The sequence below is a fragment of the Nymphalis io genome, chromosome 27 (assembly GCF_905147045.1).
Source record: "Nymphalis io chromosome 27, ilAglIoxx1.1, whole genome shotgun sequence".
NCBI lineage: Eukaryota > Metazoa > Arthropoda > Insecta > Lepidoptera > Nymphalidae > Nymphalis > Nymphalis io.
Genome location: NC_065914.1, coordinates 2,209,926 through 2,228,069, shown reverse-complemented (window position 1 = coordinate 2,228,069; position 18,144 = coordinate 2,209,926). Strand labels below are relative to the sequence as shown.

General features: G+C 30.7%; 1 protein-coding gene across 7 annotated transcripts in view; it reads right to left on the bottom strand.

The window, feature by feature from the left end:
- LOC126778781 (uncharacterized) overlaps positions 1-17,104 on the bottom strand; it is a 53,517-nt gene extending 36,413 nt beyond the window's left edge. For all 7 annotated transcript variants that reach the window (XM_050502425.1, XM_050502426.1, XM_050502427.1 and 4 more), the window contains exons 1-2: positions 17,009-17,104; positions 1,989-3,139 (exon numbers count right to left, since the gene is read on the bottom strand). In XM_050502425.1, coding sequence (XP_050358382.1) covers positions 1,989-3,131 — 1,143 coding nt within the window. In that variant the 5' untranslated portion in view covers positions 3,132-3,139; positions 17,009-17,104. The remainder of the gene's footprint in view (positions 1-1,988; positions 3,140-17,008) is intronic.
- Positions 17,105-18,144: the final 1,040 nt, after the last annotated feature.

Below are 18,144 nucleotides of genomic sequence, written 5' to 3'. Positions count from 1 at the left end.
AATATAAATTTGTCCGTACGTACTTGCAAACTTGGTTATATTATTAAAACGTTACTAAGCGAATTTGTATTTTAAAAGTATATATGCTTATGAATTTAAGCCGGGCACGAATTGTTTTTTAAACAGCCAAGTTATAATCTTAAGACCTCTGTCAGAAGATTTAAGCCACAGATTAAAATTAAATAAATATTAATGCCACATTCCGTTTATGGAGTGTGCAGGTACGCGGGTGGAAACTAGTATATAAATAAAGTAAATAGGCTCAACGTTAACATTATTACAGTCGGCTATAATGAAGAAAGAAGAATAAAGATTAAATCGAATCAATAGATAAAATATTTTCTTATTCAAAGGTATACAATAAATTGCGCAAATATAATCAGCTTGCTTTATTAAATAAGGAATTTCTTTGATGCAGAAGTTTTCTCAATCATTAGCCAATTTTAATAGAAGTAGTATTAAGAAATATAAACAGTATGCGACGATTGGCGCCATTTTGAATTTTGATTGATCAGAAAAGATGCTTTGTGTTCGTAAATACTTTTGATAAGCCATTCATGTGTAATGTTGACGACACGCATAATATATTTTTTTTTATTATTATTATATTAGGTAGGCAGACTGGCACATGAGCAAAGGTTCTCTTAAGGATTTTTTTTTGAGTTTATGCAGCGACACGTGACTCTAGTTTGGCTTAGTGAATTTGTTTCTTTGCAATGATACGAAATTAATTATAAAGAGTTTAGAGGATTTAATGTCGGCCTCACAAGATATGCGGAATCTGAGCCTTTTTAAACGTTATCAAGGCGATTTCGGCCAAACAGTCATTTCGAAATAATTGTGTTCTATATATCTAAGCTATCCCGGCTCTAGAAATCTATACTAAAAAGCATTCGTTAAGTTTCGATTTTAAGAAAATGTGATGGATTACGAAGCTTATCTAACTATAAATGTATAAAAAATGTCAACCACCCGCTAGCATAACGAATCGTTTAAATATAGTAATTACTAGACTTGATAGTAACCATTCAATACTATCAAGTCGGTTCAGAGAGAGCTCGGAAATAGATGGGATAATATTGTGTCTGAACCACACGTGTTTTGTTTTATCATAAAAATTATTTGACCTCTCAAAAATGACATTTACAAGTCAAATGTACTTGGCCTTTGCATAAAAGATTTTTTTTACACCATGAAGCGAGCTCGGATTATGTTGGTAATATTTAATTGGTTATTGTTATTTCTTTTAATTGCCGAGTCTAATTGCGTCAAATGGCAGCACTATTTTATGTGTCAATATATTTTTTTTTAAATCTACTCAATTAGACAAATGCCTAAATTGTACATATAATTTATTACAAGGATGTTTGTGCCCAAAATGCTTTTAAAAATATTAATCGTGCGTGACATATTTGTTAATACAGGTGATAATATGTACATGTTTTGTCCGTCTGTCTATATAATGCTATTAATAAAAATATTTTTTATAAATATTATTATCTTTGAAGTATCTAAGGCGATAACTTAGTAAAATTAACTAACTATAATAACAACAATAATATAATTTATTTTGATCACTTACTTTTTTTTTTTTTGTTAATCGATTTTGAATTTCAATCCCTGTCTATTGGAATGAAGAAAAAAAAATAAAGGTTCAATAAAGAAAGGCTATCACGATAAAGATATAATCTTATATTATTCAAATGTCTTGAGATTTATAATTTAAATTAGAAAAAAAAGTTTTGTTTGTAAAACCGGTATTTATCTATTTATTGTGCTTATTAATAACAATTTTGAATATTGTTTATGGAGAAGTCCTATTAACCTTTTGAGTTCGCGTTATTGTTTTTTTATTTTATTACGAATCAAATGAATGTACATTGGCCTTATTTCTTTTAATGATTTTTATTTATTGTTCGACCTAAGCAAATATAAATAATTCTTGGTATATAAATTAGCATTGTTTTAAATATAACTAAAATACTCACCCTAGGGTTGCTACGAAGGTATGCCACACCGTTGTTGCACTGAGATTTGATTACACAGGAGTAACCTTCAGTCGCACAGGTCTGCTGCAAGCCACTTCCACTAACGCTTCCAGAACTTTGGAAGGCGGTGTTGAAGTTTTGTTGTGATTGTTGTGTTTGCTGTTGGTAGTCGAATTCGTTTGCTTTTTCACCCTGAATCTGGTTGACGTTGGATACAGAGGTCGCGATCTGAGGGGTTAAACTGGCGTAACCAGTAGAAACCTTGTTTCCAGATGCAAAACCGCCGCTGTACGAATTGCCGAAGCTTTGAGCGTTAGCATTTGCGTTATAGCTTTGAGAGTTGGCTGCATCAAAGCCAGCAGTTGCTCCAAATCCAAATCCTGTTTGGCCAGCCTTAAAACCTCCATTCAGGAATGGGTTGTTCGATAAATCAACCTTCCCTTTGTTGGACGCGCTGAATGACGACGATTCGTAAGACGAGGACTGAAAGTTAGAGGGCTTAATAACTCCAACGTTTTGTTCTGCAGCCAAAGTAGCAAGGTCACCGTTCAAGAATGGGTTACCTGCCAAGTTTAATGCGCTATTCGCACCAGCACCGCTGGAACCAGTGCTCGAATAGCTAGAGCTGGAAGATTTGCTGAATTTTTCAAATTTACCGCTGCTAGCAGCGCCACCTTTAAATGGTGAGTCCTGGTTCATCCACCAGTGAGGACCATTGCCTGGTAAAGTACCTTCAAAGACATTTTTTGCTAAGCCTGAGTAAAATTTGAACTCATTGTTACTATTTGCAGACGCGGCCGCGTTGTAGGCGTCTGCATTACCGTATCTTTCAACAACTTTGCCGTCTTTAATCTTGAGACCAGCACAGCCCTTTTCTGATGAACATCCTTCGAAGGACTGTTGCGTATGGACCTCGGCACCTGGCACAGCTTGAAGATCAGCGAAAAGCGCTTGAGGTGATTTGAGGTTTCCGGTGCCACAGGTTGTGCAGCGCTCAACTCTCGCTTGGGGTTCGGATTCTTCAGCTTCGACAGCTAGCTCTTTGGATTGTGGCAGTTCCTTTACATCTTCTATGTTTTCTGGGTGTGCATGGACGATCAGTAGAAGGCTTATGGCCACCACTGTCTTAAGTAGTGGCTTCATAACTATATCTGAAACAATGAAATATATTATAAGTAATTAGCATGTAGTATATTTATCGTTTAGATAAATATATATCTATGTTATGTCTATGCTATATAGTTCTTGTTATGAATGTGTAGGTATTAATAAACATACTACTTCAAAATCTTAGAGATCTCAATTTTTTACATGTCGAGCAGTAAACAAATATTTAAATAAAAAAAAAATCTGGCTGTTTTTTTTATTTACTTAGGCATGTAAAAATTATTTGTCGAAGAAAAAAAAACTATCTATCTATCGGGGTTTGCGGTTACCTAATGATTGTCTCGAAGAAATCGCCAAAAAGCGACTAATGTTGTAAGCGTATAAAAAATATACATAAATACGTGTTTTTTTTTAAAATATTTGAATCACAATTACAATAAAAGTTTATAGAAAATTTATGTTTTACTAAAAAACGCGCTGGTTGTCGGTGCCATAACTTTTTTTATTTAAACTTGACAGAATATTTGATCATCAAATCCGTCTATAGTTCAAGGTTGTATATTTTAATACTAATTAACAAACCACGTAACACTAGAATTTAATATAAAAAACCATTATTTATATCGATGTAAGGTTCAAAATAGCACGTTATTTGCTTTTCTGGACGTAAATATTACCGATAGTTTGTAAATACAATAGGTGTATATATATATGGTATTATTGTACGCAGTTTGAATTATTGAGAGTTAAACTTTAACCTCATACAAATAAAGTTTATATTTAATTGTATTTATGTGTAATCAGCTTACTTCTCTACTAGCTTAAACATACCGGTTTACCTCTAGTTTAAATAAAAAGGAAGTTGATTAAAATTTACTGCCGACATTTGAACTTCCAAATATATTTTGTTTACAGTTAATAGTATCTTGGCTAGACCGTCAATTTGATTCGTTGATCTAGTGGTTAAATATGGTTGAAGATTTTGATGTCGCAGGTTCAAATACGCGGGTGCACCTGTGTGCACACTTATGGGTTTTATTTAGTGCACAGTTCTCAGTAGCTCTTCGGAATGTCATGTAAATCGATCTAGAAAATCGATTACCAATTCTTTTATTAGCTTGCACAAAGCTTTACCACCATTTATTTTTGAAGTACAGTCGAGATTGAAAATAAAATTTCTATTTAAAAATATGATATCCTCATATGTCTGTTTGTTCGTACCTTCAATGGATTTGACAAACAATTGATATTAATAGACTTGTGACAAGCGAGCCTTGGTCCCCGCCCCACGCTTACATGTTGATTTGTAATTCATGACTCATTGCTTGCCTTGCTTCAAGAGGGAAATTACATTACAATAAATTAGTTTATATCACACTAATAGTACATATTTACTTATGTGATTAGAAGAAACTTCACAAAGTTAATACATTTCAGGGTATTCGATTCTATAATAAAATTCCGCAAATCATTTTACATTTACCGACTAAATTTATAACTCACGTTTTATTTTTTTTACATGATTATAATAACCAATATTTTAACTTTGACATTAATTTCTCTCTTTCTGTCTTTATAAAACTGTTCATTCTCGTTCATCTTTCTCTTTCACTCAAAGTAACTTTGATTCAGATCACCGACTTATGGTATATACTATTTTGATACGTATATTCTTGAAATCTTATAATTATTATGGTAAAAGTCGCATGTCACTTTTTGACATTTCACGACCATTTTCTGCGGTGAATTTCGAGATCGCTCTCACAGAATATCTCTGCAGCTAAATTTGTATATACCCAGTAAAGAGTATCTAGTCTGCGCGATTCAGAAATATTAAATGTTTGATCAGCGCCATCTATCGTTATCACATCGTAACATTCGCACTTAAACAAGGTATTTAAATAATAATTTAAAACAAACTAATTCGTCTGCATCCTAATCGATTTCGTTGTCTATATTCGGATAGATATAATTTTTGGAAGGATAGCCGTGAGCGTGGGTCGAAAATGTATGGTTATGTAACACGTAATTGTGTGTTCAAGCTTGTTTGAGTTATATTTTATTTGATCGTTACAAACAAACTAACAAAAAAGTTATAAGTTGTTAATTGATACTTAAAAATAATATAGATATTAAAATGGCGTAGTTTTGAGACCAAGTATTTCCGCAAATTAATATCAATTGTTATATCAATTTTGATTAAACTTTAATGAGGTTAAATTTCTTAGAGGATGTGTAGCTTTTCGTTTAATTAATATTGTAAATGTATAAAATTAAAACATGTACAGAGCAATGCAAAATAATATAATTAATTTAATAAAAAAAAAACAATCCAAAAGCGCTTGGACTTCTCTTTAAAAGAGAGAACCTTAGCAACTGAGCTACTTGCATTAAGTATATTTTGACTTTAAATTTGAATGGCTCAACCTGGGGCTTGAATCCAAGAACTTGATATATACAGCTCTATAAGAGGTACGAGATAAACACGCCTGCCTGGCAAGCTAGCCTGATCGAAAACAATACGTTCTTAAAAGCATACATAGGAAGTAACCTTCACTAATACGAAATTCCACAATAAATCACGCAACGACATGAAATAATGTTTATTGATAAGCGTCTCACTGTTTGAGGACGAAAATCACGGTCAAGTAAATATTATATATTATATATGTCGTTATAAATAACACATAATATATAAGGTTTGACATGTGTGTGATCTTCAAAACGCCTACCTAAATATATGTAATGGAGTGCGTAATGAATAAGTGTCTTGTTAATGGAACAGCGAAACCAGACAGTTAACTGGTGGTAGGGTTTTGTGCAAGCTCGTCTTGGTATGTACAACTCATCAGATATTCTACCGCAAAACAGCAGTACTTGGTATTGTTGTGTTCCCATTTGAAGGGCGAGCGAGCTAGTGTAATTACAGGCACAAGGGACATAACATCTTAGTTCCCAAGTTTGGTGGCGCATTGGCGATGTAAGCGATGGTTAACATTTCTTACAATACCAATGTCTATGGGCGTTGGTGACCACTTACCATCAGGTGGCCCATTATGCTCGTCGTCGAAATAATAATAAATTATATGTATACATTGACATTAATATTTATAATATTTAAAGAATTCAAACATCAAAATAGTATATCACCAAAAGGCGGTTGGCACATTTCACGGTAATGCAGTAAGCTCTAACAGAACCAGTGCATTTGACAGTGTATTTTAGAAATCCACTTCAAGCAATGCCGAGCTGTATGGTCAGAGACATACTGAATGGTTGCTTTTTCTAACGCTGGATGTCTGGAAATGCATTCAGCTCATCACATGCAACGGGAAGCTCAAGCGATAAGCTTATTAAAAAATAATCTTCTATTCACTAGATTCCCACTAGGGTGGACCTATATTCTGATTCACAGTGGAATGGGGACGTCGGGACGAGGAAAGCTTCAGGTGCGATACTGATTCCTTAAATCATTGTCATCCATATCATTATCATTAACACTACAGCACAATACAAATGAATAAAAAAATCATATGTAAGATTGCGATTAAGCTTCGCACATCATAATAAAATTACATAAATGATTTAGATTATGTAATATCAATATCCTGTTTCGAGACAAGCGCGATACGAAATTCCTTTTATGAAAGGAAAAATAACAAATTTCTCGAACCATTTAAGCATAGTGATTCAAGTTGGCAACACCGCCCACGCCATAGCTCAGCGTTTATATCATCACTTTCAATAACCTTGAGCCTACGCCATTACTAGATACTATATTTGCAGGAGCTCTTCAAGTTATTTTAGCACAAAGTTTTGCCACATTTTTATAATATCATTAAATAATAGTTAGGTTAGTTTTCTGACGATACGAAATTGTATGTCAATTGTTTTTTTTTTTAATTTAAAATAAGAACGCATACTGGCACTGTGAGAAAGGAATATTAAGCTCTTGTATTTCCAATATGGCAACCTTGGGAAATGAGATATGTCATTTACCTTGAGTTTTCATATTTATACTCTATTTAGGGTGAATCCCTTGATACAAATACTAAGTATTGCTGTTCGGCGTTTGAATATCTTATGAGTGGTGGTATGGTGGCTACTCAAATGGGCTTACCCAAAGCCCTACCACCAGAGCCGGATTACAGCTTAGGAGGTTCTGACAGCATAGCAATGAAGGCGCCTTTTATTTTCCAAATAAATTGAACAGTTGTATTCGCTAATGAAAGTTGATTCCGTTTATTTTGATTTGAATAAAATAACTAATTGTTGATCAAGAAGGAATGTTTTAAAACACATATGAGGATATAGTATATGCACACCGCGATAAGTACATACGCGGGCGAGGCGACGCCAATTTCACGATATATAATTCAGTAACAGCCTGTTAATGTCCCACTGCTGTGCTAAGGCCTCCTTTTCCTTTTGAAGAGAAGGTTTAGAGCTTATTCCAACACGCTGCTCCAAAGCGGTTTGGTAGAATACACATGTGGCAGAATTTCGATAAAATTAGCCACATGCAGGTTTCCTGACGATGTTTTTCTTCGCCGTCAAGCACGAGATGAATTGTAAATAGCGTTCTAAGCACTAGGTCATCTCGGCTTTTTCAATATATAATAGTATATTATATTTATAGTCGGAAGTCATTATGAAGGTCAGAATAGAATACATGACCTTAAATATTCGAATTTATAAAGAAACGTCTTCGAAATATTCAATATCGGGGCCTTTCTTTAAAGTACACTTAATTCGGTATTTCATTGACGCGGGACGAGTTCGTAACGAGCCTCGATGACGCAATCGCTGTGATGCGACACTATCGATGAATATATTATCGATAATTTTATTTTTGTCGATAATTTTATTCGATAAAATATATAAATTAGATTTGTGTGTATAATCATCTGTCGCTTTAACTGGTATTTTATTGAATATTTATACAAATAATGCTATTAAATTAGATCTTCTAAGATTATTAATTTTATATTTATGTTTTAACAGATAATATCCTTTGTTTTGCTTGTTCGTAGGGTAGTTGTTTAGAATAAGCTCCAAACCTTCACCTTAACAAAAAGGAGAGGAGGCCTTAGCCCAGCTGTGGGACATTCACAGGCTGTTACTTTAAACGATATTTGAAACAATTAATTTTGTTTGGATTTTAACTGTATTCGTAAAATTACACGTACATGCCTCAGTAGGCAATACGTTATTATAATCGTTATCAAGTAAAAAGACGAACAAAACGATTATTTAAATTCAATTAAATATGTTTTTTTTTTAAATCTAAATATAAATATTATCGTTACATATATATTTTTATTTTACATCACTACGTAGTAATGTGGGAAAAATCTTTTGTTTAAACAATTACCATTAAGTTTACTTATGATGGCTACAAATTACAATATAAGCGGACATGAAACGACCTTGTTATATACATGTATATGAAATGTATAACATACGATAATGGATTTATTAAAAAAAAACGCTATATACTGTGATTACAATGGAAAATATAAAAAAATAAACTTTTAAAATACACAAATTGATCTCCAAGGTTTAATTTTCTAGTCAAAGCCTTTAGAAAACACTTCCTGTCTTCATTTCGTACTAGTTTTTCGCCCACGTGTTCAGACAGGTTAGGTACAAAAATACTCGCATTGGAGCAGCGTGGTGGAATGAGCTCCAAGTCTTTTCCTCGAAAAAGGAAAGGAGGAGGTGGGACATTCACTAGAATCTACATTTCAACCGTTGATAGCCTTAAATTTAAATTATCTCATAACAATAACAATTAATTAGTACTTGTTACAAGTACTTGCAAGCTCACTTGAATAAAGTATATTTTTAATTAATTGTATTATAATACATAACATAAATAATGCCACACTTAAAGGCTAACTTAGCATGCATAATCTTAGACTTTATTTATTACACATTAATTAAGTTTATATTACCAAAAAAACCTTATTTATATTTATAGCAGCAACAGAGAATCTTATTTAATTGTCTGTCTGTTGAGCTTTTTCATTTTTTTAAGCCGCAGCTAAAACTTATAATGAACTCATCGTGTAAAACGCATTGATGGTAATTTCAAAATGAATAACATAATCACAGCGTGTTCAATGATTAAAGCGTAACATTAAAATTATTATTTAATTACACAAAAAAATTGCATATGATGAAACATAAGTCCTGATAGTATGCGCAGCTGTTTGCTTATCATATTTGGCATGATCACATTTGTATATAGATTGATTTGTATTATATATATTTTGATTGATTGTCTACATGACCGATATTGGCGGCCATTTTGAAGCGTCACATCTTCGCAGGACATATGTTTAATGTGCACACTTCTTTGGGCTTCTATTCAGATTATTAAAACGAAATAACTTTTTTACCATCCTGACCCTTTGAATCCTTGACTTCAGAATCTACGAAGGCACGATTTTTTTTATATTTATAGAAACAAATTAATTTTAATCTATATTATCGATAAATTATCGTTACATGAAATATTTCCGATAGGTACATCACTATTATCCTTTCCTGGAACAACAGCTGTTGTCATATAGAATGTGAGACTCACACATACATAAACGATAAACAATATTCATGATTTTTGAAGATAATATCACACCTTGAGAAATACAATAATATTAATATTAACCTAATTCTTCGATACTCAACAACGGCATTGTTGTAGCAAATAATAAAAAAATAAAAATTAAGCCCTCTCGTTTTCGACCTTTGCCATAAAAAAAAGTAAAGTCATGTATGTGCACGGCCATTTTAAAATTCCAAATTGGCAATCCGTACTCATATTATTAATGCGAAAATAACTGTCTGTTTGTTAGCTTATAACGTCTAAAATGTAATGAAACCTAGGACCTAGATAAAGACATTGGCATTTTTAAGAAATATATTTGACGCGGATGAAATTAGATATTAAGTATGTAAAAATTATACTTGTAACTAGCTTCTCGTCCCAACGACGATTTTTTTATACAATCTCGAAACCCGATCACAGCGCCACCTATCGAGTCCAATCTAAGCCATCCAGGTAACCAGGTAAAAATCGCTCCAGCCTTTTAGAAGGAATACAGACGATCATTTGCTTAAATTTTGTCACGATACTATTGAAATAGACTGTAACGTGATGTCAAGTTACAAATATACGGTTGCATGTTTATGAGAAATAAAAGAAATCAACGGCTCTATAGGTTAAATGCGAGGTGACCCTAAGATATTGGAAAAAAAATTATATAACATGCTAATTCGGTGTATAAATTCCATATTTTTCACATTGTTTTCATTTGACGTAACACATAAATAACTGTCGATGACATGTAATTTGTACGTTTTCCTTTGCCAATGCGTTATTACGTAATTAAAAAAGGTAAAAATAAAAAAAAAAATCAAATTCGAAGTTAAAATCTCGTTCCTTAAATCTCTTTTACCTATAACGAATTAATTCAAGTAAAGAAGCGAGCAAGAGCTAATAATTTGAGCCGTTCCTTTTAATACCCACCACGGTACAATTCAAAAATATAGTTTATTTTTTAATTTACGACCTTATGTCCACTAGATTGCGCCATATTGAATTTAGTGACGTCACATTGCCTACATCCATGGGACGCCGAATTATAATAAGTAGCTTAGAAGTTATTCAGGCACATATGTTTATATAAAGGTTTAGCTTATATCAAATATCAACAATTACGGCACGCCGCGCGTTTATTACTTTTTTATTTGTCTAAAATATTTTATATACAATTTTGAATAAATATTTATTATATATAAGTTTGAAGAATGAAATGTGCGTATAAAAATCATCTACAATTTCACCCGCACATCTAAAAGGTGAATATAAAAGTAATATAAACATTTAATTACAAGCACAATGATTATAACAGCTTAGTACCCCAGGTTAGTGACGCATTGGTAATGTAAAGGATTGTTAATAATTATAAGAGGGGTACTACCAATAAGTGATCCATTTGTAAAAATACCTATTTTCAATAATAACAAAAAAATACACCGGCAAAGGCCCGTCAACAGTTTATTATATCTATATATTTAAGTTATGTAAAGTGATTGATATTTTATCATTATTAGCAATTCGTGTGGCGCGGATATATGAGATATTTTGAAAGGTATGACGGTGAGAGATCACGAATTCGACCCCCAGGTCGAGACATTCAAAATCTAATATATTAATGACGAAATCTAAAGACAGGTCTAGTTTTTATTTTCTAGGTCATCTAACGTAAGTGTGAATAATATTCTTTTGTGGGTCAAATTGACACGGCGACAGCCTAATAACCGTGATATATCATATGATACATCTCTACGTCGCCATTTTGGTCAAAATTTTGTGGTTTTTCTTTCCTGCTATTTTTTATGTTAGCATTGTTAATATTTTAGAAATAATTTGTAATGTAAAGTTTTTAAGTTATTTTAAACATTTAGATTTTTTACTTGGTAGGGCTTTGAGCAAGTCAGTCTTATGGTACCTACTCATCACATTCTACCACCAAACTATAGGCATATGGGGCATCATTCAGGCTGGACAGTGTCTACTTATACCTACACGTTATAATAATATAAAATATATACGTTAAATACTTAAATATATATATAAAATTTATTAAGCTTACTTCAAAAAAATCCTATATATAACCAACACCTATATTTTGTATAGATAAACATAAACTGGCATTTTAAAGCCTAGCTTAGTATACAATATATTATAGACAGTATAAGAAAATCCAAAATCTTAGACACAGATAATCTTATGAAACATTAGTGTTCATTTTTATAAAAAAATTAATTCGTGAGCGCATTAAGACAAGCTTGAATTTCTGTATATAATATCGCCTATTGTTTAATAATGGCGTCCTTGCCTAAAGATTATGCTAATTGTTATATTTTCGTCATATATTTCGTTATATATTTAAAATTTAGATCATTTTCTTTAATTTGAATAAGCAAAATAGAACGATCAAGGCAAACTACAAGTTTGTGAAATTGCGTACAATCTCATCTTTAATTTGTGCTTACGAAATCTTTGTTTTTTTTTTTTTTAAATTAATTATTCAAATAGGTTGTATATGCTATTTTCTTAATTAAACTTTTAGAGGTCACAGGTGATGGTTTAACATTGAGGTTATAAATATGACAGAAATAATAAAACAGTAAATTTAAACGCTAATCTCAGAAAATAACGGTTTGGATTGGACATTTTTTTAAACAATAGCTTGCAATTAATTTTATGTACTAATGTTAAAATCTTCTCCGAACCGCGCTGCATCTTCTTGGTATTGGTTTTATTTATAAAAGTTTAGTAGTTTTTTTCAAATATTGTAAAAATATCTCAGATGCAGATACACTTAAAAAGCAATTCGAAGGGATATATTTTAATTTTAGAATAAACCCATATATGCTCAGAGCTTTCTGGCACATATTTTTGTAATTTTCACGTTTATTATTAAATAACCTAACACGTTTCGTCTTGATAATTCTCTTTTGTGGGACATAATCGTTCCAATGGGAAAATAAGGGTTAAAGCATTTGAGATATAAGAATCCTAATTCAAACTAATTACTTTATATTAATAAATTTGCAAACATTTAATTCTTACTTTTATTTAGATTTTTTGATTGATTACATTAACACCAAATTGCAATAGGCATTGAGCTGTTTTGTCTTTGCCCATCTATAAACGTAATAACAAAAAAAAACTAAATCTTATTCATCTGTTTTTACATAAAAGTTAAAAGATCACCCACCTTTTACAATGAACAATTTGTAAAAATTTCACTTTTATATATATAATTTATTGTGTCGATACCACCAAATGCGGCCGTCCGTCCTTTCGTAACGTGTTATGAAAGTAACACACGTAATCCGTATGTCACATGAACTTTATCTCTGTATATATAGAAGTCATATTTGTGTTATACGCCTTGATAAGTAAGATAAATATGCTTGGTGATCTTGGGAAAAAATTACACCCATCCACCCATCAAAGATTGTATGTGTGCGTTTTATTTTTGTGTGTGTTATGTTTCGTTTATTTTGTTATAGGGCTTCTTGAAAGCTGCTCTAGGGATGGATAACTATGGAATTACGACCACTGAACATTAGTATAGTTAAATTTTCATCTTCAGACTTTCAAGTCTGTTTTTTTTTATTTCTGCGACGAGGGCTATAATCTTTGGGATCTAAATAAGTGACTCATTGACGATATAGTATGGTTAATATTACTTTCAGTGTCAGGCAGTATACATTAAATTAAAAAAAAGAGAACAAACGGTCATATTGATGTCAGGTAGTTTTTCAGGTTCAAATCCCAGTTCGAGAGCGGGCAATTTTACTAATATATAATGCTATCTATTCCGATCTAACTTCAACCGAACCGCAATTGATTTGTTGTTTTAGTAGAAGGGGAAAACGAATAAACGGCAACGACTAGCTTAGATTGGATTGCGACAAAACTTATTTATTAAAAAAAAACCACGCATTTCATATAAAACATTAAGGGTTTCAAGCCCTGTATGTATGTGTTGTACAGATACACACACCCATACAGCTAAACTTTAATTACTCGGTGAGGTCAAGTATTAAAGATCTTTAGATAACGGAAACTTGTCTAGCTTCCTATTATAATCGGAATTTTATACGAATTTGACGTCAGACAAAAAAAAACCCACTATCATTGTCCATGTTAATTTTTTTTTGTTGACCGTACATCAATTTGTGTTTATCCGTTTATATAACATAAGCTACTTATTTTTACCCATTTTTTTTAACTCATATTCAAGGTGAGTATTATGTGTATATCACCATAATCGTACTATATACGATTTACGTCTCAACTTCGTACGATTAAAATTTTTTATAAAGAATCTCCATCCATCTCCACCCCCCCCCCCAAAACACAAATTATAAGCTGAAACAAACATGTTTCATCTTTGAATATGACTTTGCATTGAAAATGTCCAAATGATTATAATTATATATCTGGGAATCAAATATAGTGGGTTCATATTCAGTTTTCTTTAGATTCCTACTTGGTAGTACTTAAGGTATATTATAAAAAGTATTTACTTCACATTAAATATTTAAGAAATAAATTAAATATTAATTCATTAATAATACTTAGAACAGTTATCTTGATTCTTGAGTCTAATAAAATAAAAATAAAAAAAAAACAGCGGGAAACCACATCATAATTTAAAAAAAACATGTTTTTTTTAATTAAGAACCGTATAATAGTAAAAACTTCAAATTTGAATTCGAGTTTAATACAAAGCGTTTATTTCGTAGGAATTCCCAATATATTATTCTTAAACTTATTTGCATGTTTTAGTACGAAATTCGTATCCGGCTGATGTCACAAGGGTATTGGAATTTATGTATATGTAAAGTTGTTCGCGCGTCCGTACGTAATATTTAATGTAATTTTTAAATGACTGTCTGATAACACTAAGCCGAACATAACAAACTTTTTGTTGCAATTTCTTTCTACCGTAATTTTTATTTACTATATTGTAAGTATACAAAATGATTTTAAATTATTTCTCTAAATTTAATAAATAACGATTGTAAATGATTGATTATAATTTTTTTCTGTGTTATTAACAAATTTATTTTATATTCTATCATTACAGATTATTATTTTAATAAATAAAATCGATATAATTATTTTAACGACTTTATTGTATTACATTTTCTAGTTATCATCATATTATAATCTAATGTAAAAATATATATAATCTAAATATATACATATATATATATATCATATTATAAATATATAATATAATTATAATATGAGTCATTTCGTTCAATAAATATAGAATTAATAGTTTATTTTTTTATTAGAAAATGACAATACTTTAAAATGAATTAATATTGTTTAAGCTTAAGTTTATTTTATATTAAAAATAATTTTATATCAAATTTAATTCTTATATTCACTGATGTTATGTTATGTTTTTTTTAATATATGTAATAGGACGAGCAAATGGTCCATCTGATGGTAATGGTCACCAACATCCATAGACATTGGCATTGTAAGAAATGTTAACCATCGCTTACATCGCCAATGCGCCTACAACGTTGAAAACTAAGATGGTATGTCCCTTGTACCTGTAATTACACTGGCTCACAAATCCTTTAAAGCAGAACACAATAATACCAAGTACTGCTGCGTTGTTGTAGAATAAACAAATTCTATTTTCAATATCTTTTTTTTTTATAAATTATTCATTATAAAATGAGGTAAACTTGTAGCGTTCGAAATATGCTAAATAATTAAATATTAGTTGACTTCGGTTCAAACAAAAATGGCTGAATTAGACCACGGACAACAATACTAGATTTAAAAAGACAAAATTCCATAATATTAATCATAATTTTTTTATAATAAGTGTTTTTTTTTGCAAACATTATTTTTAAAATTGGAATTTTTCCTCTTTTCTGGCGTGTATCTACACTATTTGAGCGCAAAATATTCTGCAAATATCACGTAATATTAAGCTCTTTATTATTATTATATTTGAAAAAAATATATATGTATGTATGTATATAAATATATATATTACAATTATCGAATCCGTGTCTCCGGGGTCAATTTATATAATACATACTTATAATAAAACGATCGTACGTATATATATTATGTATTTATTTATGTACTATCTGTTTATATAGTTCTAAAAGATTTATCACTCTGTTAGTGATTATTAAAAATTAATTTCGAATCAATTTCGTTTGTTCGTACATAACCTAAAATTATTGTATATAATTTATTGTAATTCTAAAAAGGTTCTACCTAATTTTTGTTTTATTTGGTATATTTATTTCTACATAACATATGAGTTTCCATTATTAACTTTTTGAAATAGAAAGAAGAGAAGGAAGCCGTTTTTTTAATAGTAACAACTGATATTCTTGTCGGTTCTCTGTATCTATTATACATTCCAAACCGAAAATAGATTTAATTCAATACGATTCAAAAGTGCATTTATGAATATTTTGTTATGTATGTTATATAGATAGATTCAATACATTCGTTCTTTCGTTCAGTTATTCATTCAAATATACAATATATATAGCTTACAAGAACAGCTCCTTGAGTATCTCATAAACTTGTTATCATATTAATATATTGTAAACATTACGCGTAATATATATATGTATATATGCTTACAACAAAGATACATATGTATCTGTCTTTGTCTAGAATATATGAATTAACTTTTTATTTTATTCAGATTATACATAATTAGCCTATTATAAAATAATTGTGTTATTATTAAATAATATTTTATGAGATTTTTAAAAATAAGGTAAACTTGGGACCTAGTAAGCCCCTTTTGTAATTGGGTCTCCGTTACTTGAATAAAAAAAATATTATATATTTATGTATCTCATTTTTTTATCCTAATATTATATTCATAATATTATAATGTTATAAATATTTGTTACAACAAAATATGTTAAGAAAAAAAACTTGATATTAAAAATATTCTTAAATGCTTTATGGAAAAGATTTCAACGGGTGCGAAGTATTTTGGGAGTTTTTATCAAATCTAAAGTAAATTATATAGTGTAACATATTTACATTACATACAGATTGCCTGTTTTTGAAATTCATCTCTGTATTTAGATAAATTTATCGAATTAAAAAAAAATGAAAATATTAAATTATTAATTTATAAATAAGATTTTAATATGAAATTACCATTTAATAAATTGTATCTGAATTTATTGTATTTAGATTTTTTAAATTAAAATAATAAAATTATACATCGAAATAATACAAAAAAAACGTGCATGTTTTTCTGTTGTGTCTGTGAACCTAACAATAAACAATAAAAAAAGAAAAAAAATCAACTCACATTAAAACGCAATTGAACTTAACACAACACTAATCCAAAAAGCACAATATCCCTGTGTCTGTGACGCTGCGTCTCCACTAACAAGCGTCTGATCGGTAACAACCAACGGTATGTGAAAATCCATTCTTATATACTTAAGTTTTGAAACGCGTATTGACCTTTACAGCTGTCAAGCGCTTTAAAGCGACAGACTCGTCACTCATTAAGCGTTGGTTTTTTTTTTTTAATTTGTCATACTAGTTTCAAGTTTTCCTGAATCTTACTTAGTTTACATAAATCGATTCATAGAAAATATCTTAGATTAGTAACAAGCTTTACGCGATAATGTCCGCGTACCGTACTCTACAAAGTGTCCTTAGGGATAAACATTACTGTTTCGTAAATGAGTCGCTGTTTTATTTATTTATCCAGTATATTTATTTATAATTATTATATAACATATGACCAAAATCCAAATTGCTTTACACAATTAGTTTAAACATATAATAATAATAATGTCCTCCACATCGATTTCGGCCAAGGGGGTCCAATCTCGAGAGAGATTAGCCAACTACGCAGGAGATATTATAGTGCACAAGTCTGTGCACAACCACGTACACTCTCTGTTCCCTAGCTCTCATTATCCGATGTGACGGAAATCCGACAGGATCGAAAAGGGTTCAGGCGCAGGACCAACGGCTTTACGTGCTTTCCGAGGCACGGGAGTGTGCACACTTCCAACTTTCAGACTCCGGGCTGCTACTGTAAATTTTCTGACAGAAAATCCCAATAACTTTTTACTGGCCCGACCTAGGAATTGAACCACTACATCTAGCCACACAATCTAGACACAACTAAAACTCTGACTTATATTATTTTGCTTATTGCAGACACTTTATTATCTTGATTAATTATAAATTAACTTAAGTATTTAAGCTTAGTTTGTTAATCTTATATATAAAAAGATAGATAATCCTGTGAACAAATTGTTTGGATTTTAACATATTATATAGTAAATAATTGTAAGATAAAATAATCAGTATCTATTATAAAACAAAGTGCCTCACCGCGTCTGTTTGTCTGTGATAAATTTAAAAACTACCGATCGAATTTTCAGACGGTTTTCAATAAGAGAGTGGTTCACGAGAACGGTTTAG